The sequence below is a fragment of the Gracilinanus agilis genome, chromosome 6 (genome assembly GCF_016433145.1).
Source record: "Gracilinanus agilis isolate LMUSP501 chromosome 6, AgileGrace, whole genome shotgun sequence".
Lineage (NCBI taxonomy): Eukaryota > Metazoa > Chordata > Mammalia > Didelphimorphia > Didelphidae > Gracilinanus > Gracilinanus agilis.
The window spans coordinates 238,368,464-238,383,478 of record NC_058135.1 but is presented as its reverse complement, the minus strand read 5'-3'; the positions used below and the strand labels follow the sequence as shown (position 1 = coordinate 238,383,478).

General features: G+C 37.6%; 1 protein-coding gene across 1 annotated transcript in view; it reads left to right on the top strand.

Moving 5' to 3' along the window:
* The window catches only part of SBF2 (SET binding factor 2), a 545,383-nt gene that overhangs the window by 444,159 nt on the left and 86,209 nt on the right, over nt 1-15,015 (top strand). Inside the window, exons 18-22 of the mRNA XM_044680325.1 lie at nt 818-988; nt 6,845-7,107; nt 9,752-9,924; nt 10,626-10,699; nt 11,467-11,662. Coding sequence (XP_044536260.1) covers nt 818-988; nt 6,845-7,107; nt 9,752-9,924; nt 10,626-10,699; nt 11,467-11,662 — 877 coding nt within the window. The remainder of the gene's footprint in view (nt 1-817; nt 989-6,844; nt 7,108-9,751; nt 9,925-10,625; nt 10,700-11,466; nt 11,663-15,015) is intronic.

Genomic DNA, 15,015 nt, shown 5'->3' with positions numbered 1-15,015 from the left:
ACTATGCCCAAAGAGCTACAAAACTGTGCATACCTTTTAATCTAGCAATATCCCCAAAAGGCCTGTATCCCAAAGAGATTTTTTTAAAGGGAAAAGGACCTGTTTGCACAAAAATATTTACAGCATCCCTTTTTTGAGGTGGCAAAGAATTGGAAATTGAGGGGATGTCCATCAGTTAGGGAATGGCTAAACAACTTTATATATATAATTGTGATAAATTTATATATATAATTGTGATGGAATATTATCGTGCTACAAGAAGGGCTAAATAAGATGATTTCAGAAAAACCTGGAAAGACCTACATGAAATGGTGCAAAGTGAAATAAGCAGAACCAGGAAAACATTGTACCCAGTAATAGCAATATTATATGATGATCAACAGTGAAAGATAGCTGTTCCCAGCAATACAATGATCCAGGACAGTTCCATAGGATCCATGAAAAAAAGGCTCTCCATCTCCAAAGAAATTACTAATGCAGGCTGAATGCAAATTGAAACATACTCTTCTTCACTTGATTTTCTTCTTGCTGTTTCTTATTTTATGTATCTCCTTCCACAACAGAACTAATGTGGAAATAAGTTTTGCATGATTACACGTGTAAAATGTATACCAAATTGCTTACCATCTCAGGGAAGAAGAGATTTGGGAACTCAAAATGTTAGAAAGTGAATGTTAATTGTTTTTACATGTAATTGGGGGTGGGGATCAAATATTACTAGAAACATTCTTTGAGTAAACTTTGAGTAAAGAGATGGTCTTTGGGGTGATTTAAATTGTTTCCACACTGATGGTTGCTTTTTTGTGTATTCTCACAGAAACTAGCCCCCGGAGTCAGTCAGTTTGCTTATACCTGTGTGCAGGACCACCCCATATGGACTAATCAACAGTTTTGGGAGACAACATTTTACAATAATGTGCAAAATCAAGTTCGCTCCCTGTACCTCTCAGCCAAGGAAGACAATCATTCATCATACTTGAAGCTAACGGTGAGAAAATATGAAATGTCTTGTGAACTAGAATTCAGACTATAACTGGAAGAGAATTTTTAAATGAACAGTCACAGTTTCCTAAAAAAACTCAGTTGCTTTGGGTTTTTTGCTTGTTATTTATTAGGTTAATTTCTAGTAGCATGTTTATTTGTAGTAATATCTTTGAATAGTTCATAAGCACTGAATTTTAACAAATAAGAACCCATTGTGCCTCTTTTTGGGAACAGTTATTGGAAAACAGAGTATGCTTTTGCAAAGTTCTCCTTTTGTAAATGTCCTCTTAAAGTAACCCAGAAACTGTTGACAGAGCATTGCAGGCCTCCTGGCATAATGCTGGTGGCACTGTGAATTGGTTCACCTTTGGGGAGCTCAGTCTGGCAGCATGTAACAAGAGCTACAAAACCGTCTGTGCCTCTGACTTGGAAATTCCACTTTGGAACAGATAGCCCAAGGATATAAATCCCAAGGGGAAAAAAGTAATTTGTACAGAGATGGTTTCTAGAAGTACTATTTATAATCACGAAAAACTAGAAGGAACCAAGGGCCCCTTAGAGGGGAAGCAGCTAATCAGCTTAAGGTGTTGGGAGAGAACAAAACACTTGGTGACTGCAAATTCTGTGGACTTTTGTCCATATCTCAAAAGGTCTGGCTACCTAAAATAATGTTTAGTGACAGAAGAAGACACCACTTACGGCTATGCAAAAGCCAATAACTGGAAAGCACTTTTAAAAGAAACAGGAATGTAACTCAGATCTCCCACAGTCAGGTTTGGATAATCAGCTTTCTCAGCTGTACTGCCATTGAATAAATTACAGGAAAAGTCCTTTCTGTCCATGGTGGCTCCTCTCAGCAGTTTTCAGTGGAACTGTACACTATTTGAAAAAAATCTCTTCAAGCATATAGCTCAGCTAGCAATTTAAATGGAAATCTTTAAAAATTCTATGAATTGATATCTCAACCAGCAGAACACATTGGCTTACCCATCCTGTATTGCTTTCTTGCTTTCATGACTTCCTCATTCCTCATTCCACTGCCTGGAATCCTTCCTCCTGTCCCCACCCCACAATAGCACCAGTTAAAATCCAACTCATCATTCCTACTCCAACTTAAATGTCATTTCCTTTAAAAAACTCCTATAATCCCAGCCAGAGGTTATATTTTCCTCTCCTGGACTATAGTAGCACTGTGTTTGTACCTTGGTTACACACCTATAACATATTGGCCCTGTGACATGATTATTCATGAACATGTTATTTCCCCATCCCCATAAAATGTAAGCTTCTTGAAAGGCAGGGACTGTTTCTTTTATTGTCTTTGTATCCCCGGGACCTGCCATAGTGCCTGGCTCATCACTGCCACTTAAAATAAATACCTGTTGATTAAATATTGTTATAATTAAATCCTATATTATCTTGCCCCTACAACTCTACCTCAGAGAGTTCTTCTGAGGGCAGAGATTGTGCCTTTTCTTTTACTAAGTCAACGAAAATTTACTAAGACCTCACTGTGTGCCAGGCACTGTGCTAAGTGCCCTATCCAAGCATATAACAGAATACTTCATATGACCAGGATGGGTTTGTGGTGATTTGGTTTGGGTTCATTTCTGTGCTCCAACTGATATTTTAGTGTAGGTTCCTATTTATATAAAAGTAGAAGATAATTTTAAAGAGGCAGCTCTTTGGCACTGCATTTAATTGAAAGATTCATTGCATTTATGTATTATAGATTGCTGGATAGAATACCTTGGGCAAATATTATTGTCTAGGGGCTTAAATACTGCTTTTTATCAATGTGTATTAGTTATTCTTCCATTACCAGAGTCTACTAGACACATGATTGTGGATTGTGACAGTGAGCCTTCAGAGTTTAGTCATTGGAAGTTCCCACTTTGGGCACATACAGCTAGAATCTTAACTAAACTAACATTCTACCACTAATGGCCCCAGGTGAGAATTGTGATTCTGTGCCTTCTCATTCATCCAGCTGGTAAAAGCTCTGTTATTATAACCATTTCTCTCATATCTCATAATCTAAATGATTATTATATGGTAAGTGAAGTATGTTTTGCTGCATTTCTTTTAAAATATGTGATTTGATTAAGAATTGACTTTCAATAGATATATTTCTTTCCTCATAGACTACTAAAGATAAGTGTCTGTGCCATTGCTTTTGAAATCAAATTAGACTGTGTCTCATCGGTAGGCTTTTTAAAAATGTAGTAACATTTATATCTTTTTTCAAAGTCATTTGTAGATCAAACACTAAAGTTTGTGTTTCTGTCCTTTCTATTTGTTTTAAATAGCTAAAGTCAAACCAATCCTTACCCATATACCACTCCCCCTCAAAAAAATACACTCCATATAATTTAATTCTGATAAGACATAGATGTTCAACCTGGTGGGGCACACTGCTTTTTCAAAAAAAATCACTTTAGAACTACTATATTCAACTGTACTACCCTCACTTCCAAGAAAATTTAAGTATTTTCCATCATTCAAAAAAGCTAGTACTTCAACATTGTTTCAAGGAACAATAAACCAATTATTTGCCATAATTAATACATTGGAAGTGATAAGGCTTACAGATGAAGAGGAAATCTACCTAATCAACCTAATTTCTCGGAACCCTTATTAGAGGTTCATTAAAATACTAAGAATTAAGATGAACTCCATATTTATTTATTTATTTAATTCCATTTTCTTCCCAATTATATACAAAAATAGATTCTAACCTTTATAAAGGATTGTGGGTCTTGAATTCTCTCCCTCCCCCTTCCCATTCCCTGAGAATGGTAAGCAATCTGTATAGATTTTATATGTGCAATCATATAAAGCATTTTCCCATATTAATCTTTTTTGGAAGGAAACTCAAAAAAAAATAAAATTTAGAAAGGGAAAAAAGGTTTCTTTTGTCTGGAGTCAGACTCCATCAATTCTTTATCTCTGGAAGAAGATGGCCTTTTTTTTTTATCATGAACCCTTTAGGATTGCTTTAGACCATTGTATTGCTGACAATATCTCTGTCATTTATAGTCGTTCTCCTGGTTCTGCTTATTTCATTCTGCTTCAGTTCATGTAAGTCTTCCCAGGTTTTTCTGAGCTCCTGCTTGTCATTTTTTACAGCACAGTTACAATTATATATTGTAACTTACTCTGACATTCTGTAATTGATGATTATCCCTGCACTTTCCAATTCTTGCCCCCACTTAAAGAGCTGCTTTAAATATTTTTGTACATATAAGTCCTTCCTCTTTTCATTTTTTATCTCTTTGGAATTCTATCAGCCCCACCCTTCTTCTCTTATCCTCTTCCCCTCCTACTTTCCATTAGAGTTAGATAGATTTCTATACCCAATTGATTGTGTATGTTCTTCCCTCATTAGCCAAATCCAATGAGAATAAGGTTCACTTGCTTCCCTCCCCACCTCTCCCATATTCCCCTCAACTATAAAAGCTCTTTCATGCCTCTTGTATATGAGATAATCTACTCTATTCTGATTTTCCCCTCTACCTCCTCCCAATGCATTTCTCTTTCTCTGCCTTAATTTAATTTTTTTAATATCATTCTATCATATTCAATTCATACCCTTGCCCTCTGTCTATGTATACTTCTAACTGCCCTAATAATGATAAAGTTCTTAGGAGTTACAAGAATCATCTTCCCATGTAGGTATATAAGCAGTTTAACTTTATTGAATGTCTTTTGATTTCTCTTTCCTGTTTACCTTTTTTTTAATCATTTATTAATATTCATTTTTAACATGGTTACATGATTCAAGCTCCTACTTTCCCCTTCTCCCCCCCGCTATCCCCCCACCCATAGCTGATGCACATTTCCTCCTGTTTACCTTTTTATGCTTCTCTTGAGTCAAATTTTCCATTCAGCCCTGGTCTTTTTTCATCAGGAATGCTTGAAAGTCTTTTTTTTTTTTTTCATTGAATACCTATTTTTTCCTCTAAAGGATTATATTCAGTTTTGTTGGGTAAGTGATCCTTGGTTGAAGTCCTAGCTCCTTTGCCCTCTGGAATATCCTATTCCAGACCCTATGATCCTTTAATGTAGAAGCTGCTAAATCTTGTATTATCCTGAGTGTGAATCCACAATATTTGAATTATTTATTTTTGGCTGCTTGCAATAGTTTCTCCTTAACCTTGAAGTTCTGATATTTGGCCATAATATTCCTGGGAGTTATCATTTTGAGATCTCTTTTAAGAGGTGATTGGTGGATTCTTTCAATTTCTGTTTTACTCTTTGGTTCTAGTATATCAGAACAGTTTTTCTTGATAATTTCTTGAAAAATAATGTCCAAGTTCCTTTTTTTAAAATAAGGTTTTCATAGAGTGAAATTATTCTTAGATTATCTCTCCTGGATTTATTTTCCAGATTGATTATTTTTCCCATGAGATACTTCACAAGTTCTTCTATTTTTTAATTTTTTTAACTTTCTGTGATTGTTTCTTGATATCTCATGGAGTCTTTTGCCTTCTACTTGCTCAGTTCTAACTTTTAAGTCATGATTTTCTTGAATGAGCTTTTGTACCTCCTTTTCCATTTGGCTAATTCTATTTTGCAAAGAGATCTTCTCTTTGGTGCATTTTTAAAATATCTTTTTCCATTTAACCAATTCTGCTTTTTTTAAAAGTTCCTTTCTTCTTTGGATTTTTGTGTTTCTTTTACCAGTTGACCTATTCTATTTTCTAAGGTATTAATTTCTTCAGCTTTTTTTTGTGTCTCTTTTTCCAAGCTAATAACCCTTTTTTCATCATTTTCCTATATCACTCTTATTTTTTTCCCAGTTTTTCTTCTATCTCTAATTTTTTTTAACCATTTTGAGCTATAGCATTAGTTCTTTTGAGGCTTGAGAGAAATTCATTTTTTTCTTGGAGGCTTATATGTAGCAGTATTGACTTTGTTGTCATCTTCTGTGTTTTAATTTGGTTTTCTCTGTCACCAAAATAATTTCTTTGTTGAGTTTCTTTTTGTTGTTGTTGTTTTCTCATTTCCTCATAAAACCTGTTAATGTTGGGCTCTCTTCTTGTGGTGAAAGGAGCACTTTTCCAAACTTCAAGTTATTTGTGCAGCTGTCTTCAGAGCTAATTCTGGGGAGCTCTAAGTTTTCAGTTCTTCCAAGGTGGTATGATCTAGGAAAGGTGTGTTTAATACTCTCCCAGCTTTGTGAGTAACTACAATAATCCTTTTCTGCCTTGGAACTATGACCAGGATTCCCTGCTCGCCTTGCCCACAAGCACTGGTATGTACTAGTGATCCTCCTCCCCCTAGAAGGTGCCCCAAGACTGCAACTTGGTTTTGCATATCAACAATGTGACAAGAGTCTTCTCCCCAGAGCCAGAAAAGAGACTCCTGTAATCACCATCTGAGAATTTGCCTGACCCCTTCACCCACCCACTATCTGTGGCTGAGAGCTCTGAAGGCCTTTGCTGCTGATTTAGCTGCCTCCAAGGCCTGTTGCCCCAGTGGGGCCTGCTTGGCATGCTGCTTTGCACTCTATGTCCACCCCAGTGCAAGAATTTTTTCTTGCTGGTCTTCTAAATTGTTTTGGATAGAAATATTATTTTACCCCATCTTTTTGTGGGTGACGCTGCTCCAAAATTCATTTTGAGGTGTTATATCATAGTTTTTTGTAGGGTAATTTGGTAGAGAATAATAGATGGATCTGTGGACTTTCACCATCTTGGCTTCCCCACCCCCCCCATTTTAATTTTTTTTTACACAACCAGTTATAGTTATCCAGACATTAATCTATTGAAATGTTCTGCATTTTTAACAATTTGTCTCACTCTTTGGATTATGTTAAATGATTAATATTTTCTCTTGAATGTCATACATTTCATAGGAGAAGATTCTGAAAAGCACAGACCAGGAGAAGACTGCGATGGACTTGGCTGCAGAGCAGCTGCGCTTGTGGCCTACACTGAGCAAAGAGATGCAGCAGGAGCTGGTGCAGAAGGAAGAAAGTACAGTCTTTAGCCAGGCAATCCACTTTGCAAACCTCATGGTCAACCTGCTGGTACCACTGGACACAAGTAAAAACAAACTCCTGAGGACATCTGCCACTGGAGACTGGGAGAGCGGGAGCAACAGCATTGTCACAAACAGGTTTGGAAACAAGAGAGAGCATGGAGACTATTGGATGGTCTTGGGCAAGTATATTATTAAAGAGGAGGTTTTTCCTATAGAATATCATCTTGACATCTCAGTGTCACTTCAGAATTTCCCCAGCTTAAAGAAGCTTTACTTGATTCTATTTCTCTTTCTAAATACTGTCTAGTCTTTCACTTAACTATCAAACACCATGAACCTATGATTTATATCTGTTCTATCTACTTCTAATCCATCCTTCCCATCAATCTTTCTCTTTTCCCCTCATCACCAGAGTGAAATTAGTCCCTTCAGGATCACCAGTGGCTTCCTTTTTGTCAAATCCAGTGACTGTTTCACATCTCCATCAGCTTTGACCCCTGCCACATTTGATGCCTCTGACAGTGCCTTGACTCTGTCTTGAGTCAATAGTCAATAAACATTTGTTAAGCATCTGCTATATGCCAGGCATTGTGCTAAGTGCCAGAGATACAAATATTTTTTAAAAATAGTCTTTCTTCAAGGAGCTTATAATCTAATGGGGGATGAGAGTTGGGCAGAGGGGAAGGTACCTAGCATGGGAGCATGATAGAAAAGTCAGTCAGAGAAGTCCTAATACTTTGAGACTTCCCAAACTATTGCATGACCAAGTGAGAATGAAATTGTCCGAGCTGAGTTCTCTGCTTAAATGAGGGTTTGGAATTCATAACCCTCTACCTCTCCCCCAATAATGAGGCATGGTAGAGAAGTCAGAAAAGTCCCAAAGTAGTTTAGCCAGAGGATGCTCTCTGCCTTTGGATTCTGTGATACTACTGTGTCCTTGTTCTTCTCCTGCCTTTACAGTTTACCTCTGGTCAACCTTTTTGTCTCACTTCTTTCACTCCTTTCCCAAGTGGATGTCTCCCAGTATTCTTTCCTTCCAGTATTCTCTCTTGCTGACCTCATCCACTCTCAGTTTCAGCTTATTCTGATTACACAAAATACATTTCCAACCTTTATTTTCCTGAAACCTTTCCCTGTACTGTTGGTAATACAAAGTCATTTTGCCATCATCTTTGGCTAGAAACCCTGGGATCATCTTTGACTTTTTCTTCTCTGTCATCTCAGGGATAGATGATCATCATATCCTTGTAAATTTTTCATTTGAAAGGGTTTTTTTTTTCCTAAATTGTCACTTTTTTATTCATCTCACTTGCTACCAGCATAGTCCTAAACCCAGTATTACTAAAATGGATCATTTCCTCCCTGGTATCTCTGAGCCTTGTCTTTCACCCTCTATACAGTTTTATATACCACAATCAGAGCATTTCTTCTGAAAATATTATTTTCAATATCAACCAGCTCAAAACCTCCAATGAGTCCATTACATATCTCATCAAATCTGAATTCTGCTGTATTTCCAAGGTCCTACATAATCAGATCCTACTGTAAATATTTTGCCTTATTTTCTACCACTCCATTATGCAAATATCTCTTTTGCCTCTATAAATGCAATACCTTGCTTGTTCATTTGGGCCTTCCCACATACTTTCCCTCTGAACTCTATCTGGCCACATCCTGCCAGTCATTCAAAGATTGGTTAGGCCTTCTCCAGGAAGGCTTCTCCACTTATTTCAGTCCAAGTGCTCTCTCCCTTTATCAAGCATCAGATACCTTCTGAATTAGTACCATGGTTTAGCATGTAATATTTCTGTAATTTTCATGTAGTGGTACTGCAGCAGAGATTAGTCAGGAAGAAGGGAGCTCCAAATCCCATTTCCCCAGCTTTTCCATCTTTATCTATTGCCCAGGGCAGCCTACCTTCCCCCTTTGATCTTGTTGCCACCAGCCCGCCTTTGGCCCTACATGCAGCTCTCCTGAAGAAGGGATTAGTTTCCCAATTTTATCCTTTTTCTATAGACCAAAGGAGTCTTAACCTTCGATCTGTGAACAAATGTCAGGAGGCCTTTGGACTTGGATGGGGAAAAAAGTTATATCTTTATCTTCACTAACCTCTAACTGAAATTTAGTATTTCCTTCAATTGTTTAAAAAACGTTATTTGTAAAGGGATCTATAGACTTCCTTAGACTGCCAGAGGGGTCTAGGACACAAAAAAAGTAAAAGAATACCTGCCATCAGGACTGAGATCTATATATAACTACTCCTTAGATTTTCTTCCGTAGATTTTTCTGCCGCTAATTACAGAGAAACTTAGAGTATTTTAAAATAAACAAAAGAAGAAACCAATAAGAAGTCTCCAAAGCATCTAAGATGCAATATCCTCTTGCTAGTCATTTCTTACTTGGCATAAGACCAAGTAGTGGTATTGCTGTTCAAAGTGTATGCAGTTTTATAGCCCTTTGGGCATAGTTACAAATTGTTCCAAAATGATTGGATCTGTTCACAACTCCACCAAAGAGCATTAGTGTCCCAATTTTTCCACATCCCTTCCAACAGTTGTCATTTTCCTTTTCTGTTATATTAACCAATCTGATAGGTATGAGATGTTACCTCAGTGTTATTTTAATTTGTATTTCTCTAATAGAGTGATTTAGAGCATTTTTAATGACTATAGATAGCTTTGATTTCTTCTTCTGAAAATTGCCAGTTCATATCCTTTGATAGTTTGTCAATTGGGGACACCAAGTGTTAACAGCCATCTCTATTGCTTGCTTATCTCAGCATTGCAGGAAGTGTTGCCGAGAGCTATGACACAGAGAGTGGCTTTGAGGACTCGGAGAACAGTGACATCGCCAATTCTGTTGTGCGTTTCATTACCCGGTTTATTGATAAAGTTTGTACTGAGAGTGGAGTTACTCAAGATCACATCAAAAGCCTTCATTGCATGATACCAGGTAACAAGAAATGCAGATTTTTCAGACTTTTGAATTTTTTAATTACCTTTTTTGGTGATCTCTTTTGTTGTTCTTCTTGTTGTTGTTGTTTTAGCTGCTTTGGTTCAACCCATGATTTATGAGTCATAGATCTAGAACTATAAAAGGAATCACTCCTCAATTTATAGATAGGGAGCCTGCAACCCTAACGGTTAAGTGATTTGCCCAAAGTCACTTTGCTCAGTAAGTAAGTATCCAAGCTAGGAGTCAGTCTAAGGTCCTTTGACTTCAGGGTCAGAACTTTTAGCTTCTCTGGTCAACACCTGAATAATCCATCAATCAAGTATTACCCTTGCCCTACTCAAACAGTGGGCTGAGTACTGGGATACAAAGACAAAAAAATAGTCCTCACCCTTGAGGAATACCTTTTCTGCTGAGGGAACAATAACTATGGATAAATTGGTACAAAATATATAGAAAGTCAATACTAGGTAATTTGAGGGGTGGGGGGCGGGGGGAAGGAAAGTCCAAATAGATAACAATATCAGGAAAGACTTTAAGTAAGATGGGGCATTTGAACTAAGGTTGAAGAAAGTGTGGTAGATTCTAAACTGTATTATCTATTTAAATGTATTACTATTTAAAAATAGCATTTCAGAACTCATTTGTGCATTTCTACTTCTTTTGTGCCATTTTACTCTAAATACTCTGAATCCATCTAGGAATTGTAGCAATGCACATCGAGACCCTGGAGGCTGTTCATCGAGAGAGTAGAAGGCTCCCCCCAATCCAGAAGGTAATTTGACAAAAGGTGTGCTCTCCTCATAGTAAAATTTCTTTTGTATTTTGCAGCATATTCTTTTTTAAAGAGTGGCAGGGGATGACTGAGCCTTGGAGAAGTCATTCGGCTCCTTTCTTGTAAATGACTTGCTCTGGCTCGTTGCTTGGTTCACATGCCATGGTAGCTTAGGAGAACAGATGGAACCAGCAGACTTACAGATAACTAAGGGACGGGCTCTTATTGAAAGAGCTGGCCTGGCCAAACTGAGGCATTTTTCCCCACCTGAAGTGATCTGGGCACCCACAAACCAAATGGTCATTTGGAAAATCTCAGACCCTCCATTCAACTAGAATTTAAGAACAATGGCCATACACAACCAGTCTCCGGAAATTTGGTCAAAATAATCAGCACTGAAATCTAGCTGCTCAGACCCACTCCCCATTCCTAGAGTCTCTGACCTTGAGCAACAGATTTTTCATCACATAACTTGGATCAAAATCAAACATTAAAATAGAGCTTTGTGGCTTATCTTTTTCATTGCGTTCCTTAAATCACTGCAGTGGATTCAGGGGCTCTTTCTAGGCCTGACTCCCTAGCACCTCCTCCAATCTGGATAATCTTGGAAAATTCCCTTATTCCAAACCTGCCTTCTTATTTGAGGTGTTGTAGCAATTCCAAGTGAAGTTTTATTAGTCATGTTGCAATAATTGAAAAACCACCTTGTTTCTGGAGTATTTAAATGCCCAGAGTTTGGTTGATAATACTATTTCTTTTCTCATTAGCCTAAGATTCTAAGACCCACCCTGCTTCCAGGAGAAGAAATAGTTTGTGAAGGCCTCCGGGTGCTACTTGATCCTGATGGAAGAGAGGAAGCTACAGGAGGACTTCTTGGAGGCCCCCACATCCTCCCTGCAGAAGGAGCACTGTTTCTTACCACATACAGAATTCTATTTAAAGGGACCCCTCATGATCAGCTAGGTATGGCTCACAAGATTCAAAAAATCCTTTGCCACTAAAAGGTTATGCAGATCTTTGAATACATACTGATATGGTAAAAGCTATCATTTCATCAGGACCTGGCTGTTGGGGGTGGTTTTGTTAGCTGTTGTTTGAGAGCAAAAGCTAGTGTTCTATAAAGTCAGATGTTTCCTAATGTGCTGTGGCCCGTCAATAGTCAATAATTGATTAGACACTCTCGTATCATTTCAGGAATCTCAGATACCTTCCTAACAATAAATCACAAATGTATTTGTTCAAACAAGCATTAATTCTATTTGCTTAATGGGTTACTTCAGGACTAGTAAGACCTGCAGATGGACCAAGCAGCCAGTCATCTACTTGGTGTGATTAACTGGGTACCAAAAACACTTCATTTCCTAGAATCTTTTACTTACCTTAAATAAAGCTGGAAATTCCCACCATCCATCTTATTACTGACCTACTGCTGGCTCTGGAATCTCAGTATCTTAGCCTAAAGGAGCTTTCTTCTCAATTTTGTCCAATGATGCCACACTTTTGCAAGGAAAAAATAATATGGAAGGGATCTTTTTTTCCTAATTATCTGATACTTTAATTAATTTCTAACTTTTTAAGTTTTTCTCTTTTGGGTATATTGAATTAGCTTGAATGTTCTTTGTTAATAATTGTGATTCCAAAATTATAATTGGGGATCAATCAATGAACATTTATTAATTGCCTGTAGATTACAAGAATAATATTTCTATAGCCCTTTACAATTTATACAAAGCATATTTTCTACATTATCTATTGCTTTTGATCCTCACAACAGCCCTGTGAGAATGGTGTTACAAGTATTCTCTTGATTTTACCTACAAGGAATCTCAAAGAAGTCAGAAGAGATTAAGTAACTTGATCAAAGGCATACAGCTTGTCACTGGCCAATGGGTAGCTGAATCTTCTGGTCCCAACTCCAGGGCTCTTCCTACTGAATCCGTTGCAGGTGCTTTTGTCTGTAGTTCCAGTCCTGGGAATGACTGGGGCTGTGATGAGGTTGACTAACAACTTGACAGATGAGGCCCCCAGAGAAGGCAGGCTGAACAGTGGGCACAGAGCTTGAGGCACACTCATCATTGCTTATTTCATACTCAGGGGATTAGCATGAGGACCAACTGAGATAATGGGCATAAAGCCCTCAAAAAATGAGTTATCATTGTTGTAATTATACAGTTGAATGAATGACATTTGCACTTCTCCACTAATGTCTCTATATCATGTGATACTGCATTTTCCAAAAATGTTTGATAATTCTGACCCTCGTTTAGAAGGATATATTCTTAGAAGTATCTTTCCCCATAGTGCAGAATGGTTAGAGTCATCTATACTCCCTCAGCTCATTTCCCTTGTAATGTTCAGCAATGTTATTAAGATAGGTGGCTCAAAGTAGACTTGCCATCTGTAATTACCAAATAGACTTTTTCACTTTGCCTAGACAGGGTTTGGACCTTTAACCTTGCCCTCGTGAGCCTGCTGTTTTAACTCATTTCTTTGACTGGCTCAGATGACCTAATATCAGGCTTAACCCTTAGATATAAAGGAGTCTTACAAGTAAAGCAATGATCCATGTTTAATCTTAGCAGCCCCAGTGTTCTCATCACTATCATTATGCTCTATGCTTCCTTCTTCTAACTAGGGAGGAACCTTTAGAGGAGTTTTTGCATCACATTTTTCTCTAGTCTTTGTTGCATTTGTGTTACTTTTAACCCAAATATTGCCTTTAAACCTCTATGCATTTCAAAGATTAGCAAATTATAATCATTTAGCATCTCAATTCACAGCCATAGTTGTGCCAGACTTGCTGGCCTGATTGGAGTGGGAGGACAGTAGAGCAAAAGGAAATCTGGCCCTAGAAACAGAATACCCAGAGACACACCTTAGAGCAGCAACTGTGGTTCTCAGAATCCTCTTCTATACAATGAGAAGATTAGAGTAGATGGTCATAACCCTTCTAGCGATGACCTGCCACATTCAACAAAGAATATGCTTTATTAAAGGGTGTTAAAACTGATCATAGTTCTGGGTAGAAGGAGGAGAGATGTATTATATAGTGGGGAATATAGATTGACAGAGAAACAGATGATAACAAGAAAATTTTACTTAAATATTATTAAAATAGGCATTAAAAATGAGTTACCTCAGTGTGAACAGATGTACCGATGACTGTAGACAAAAGACAGAAGTCTCTCACAGCTGTCTTCCTGGCATATGAATATGTGCAAAGGATTTTTGTGCCTAAGAGTCCATATAAGTCTTGTCTTTTCCTTTACAGAGACATTTATTTTCTGTGCTCCAAAACTTTAGTAGGAATTTATAGTAGACTTTGCCAACAACTGTGTAGTACTACACCAATGCTTAGGAGATATGGATTTTGTCATTTTCAGACTATGCTAGATTTCTTAGAGACTACAGGAAATAACTATTTAGCATTTGCCCATAACTGAGCCTAAATGTTTTCTTTTTCAGTTTCTTTTTCTTATTGTTCCCACTTTTTAGGAAGATTATTTCATTTTTGTCTTTGTAACCTCAGAGCTTAGTGCAGTGTCTGGCACATAGCAAGTCCTTAATATTGGTTCTTATTGGTTACTTTGTTGTAAAAAGAGTGTTTACTTCCTTGAAATTGAGATTGGGATAAAGATATAGTTTCTTTTGTGTCTTTGGTCACATTGGAACAAAATGGGATAGGAGTGTGTGTGTGTGTAAATCCTAGAACCTGAGCCCTACATAAATCAGGAAAATTAACTGCATAATAGTTAGGGTCTCTCATATAATTCTGGGTTCTTCAGAAACTCAAGTATACATATGTATGGGATAAAAAATGAGCACCCAGTGCCACCCACTCAAATAAAAAAAAAAAAAACATGGAGTCAGAAACTGAGAGTAGAACAGGCAGAAGTTTTCTTTTCCTCATGAGGAAAGGTAAATGCCCTAGTGGCAAATGCAATGCCTGGGTGCAAATACAAACATTTTATGGGTTCCTGATGCAAGACTCCCCCCCCTTCCTCCTCTATCCAATCCTTATTGTCTGGAAGCCAGGATTTACAATCGAGGTGCGAAGTCTACCCCAATCAGAAAAGATCGCCCTAACATTTTCAAGGATGAGAAGAGATAAGGAGACAGCTGCAGCTGGCTGAGTCTCCTTGTGTCTTGAGCCCTAACAGTGCTCTTGAAGTGAGATAAAAAGTCTGGTCCTAGATTTCCTTGAAGCTAAAAACAGACTTATTTACACATTTCATTCCTGATGGGTATAAGCCAAGTGCTTTACTTTGAGAATATTGGGGATGTAAGCTGGATGCTTTGCCTTGAGGAAGACACAT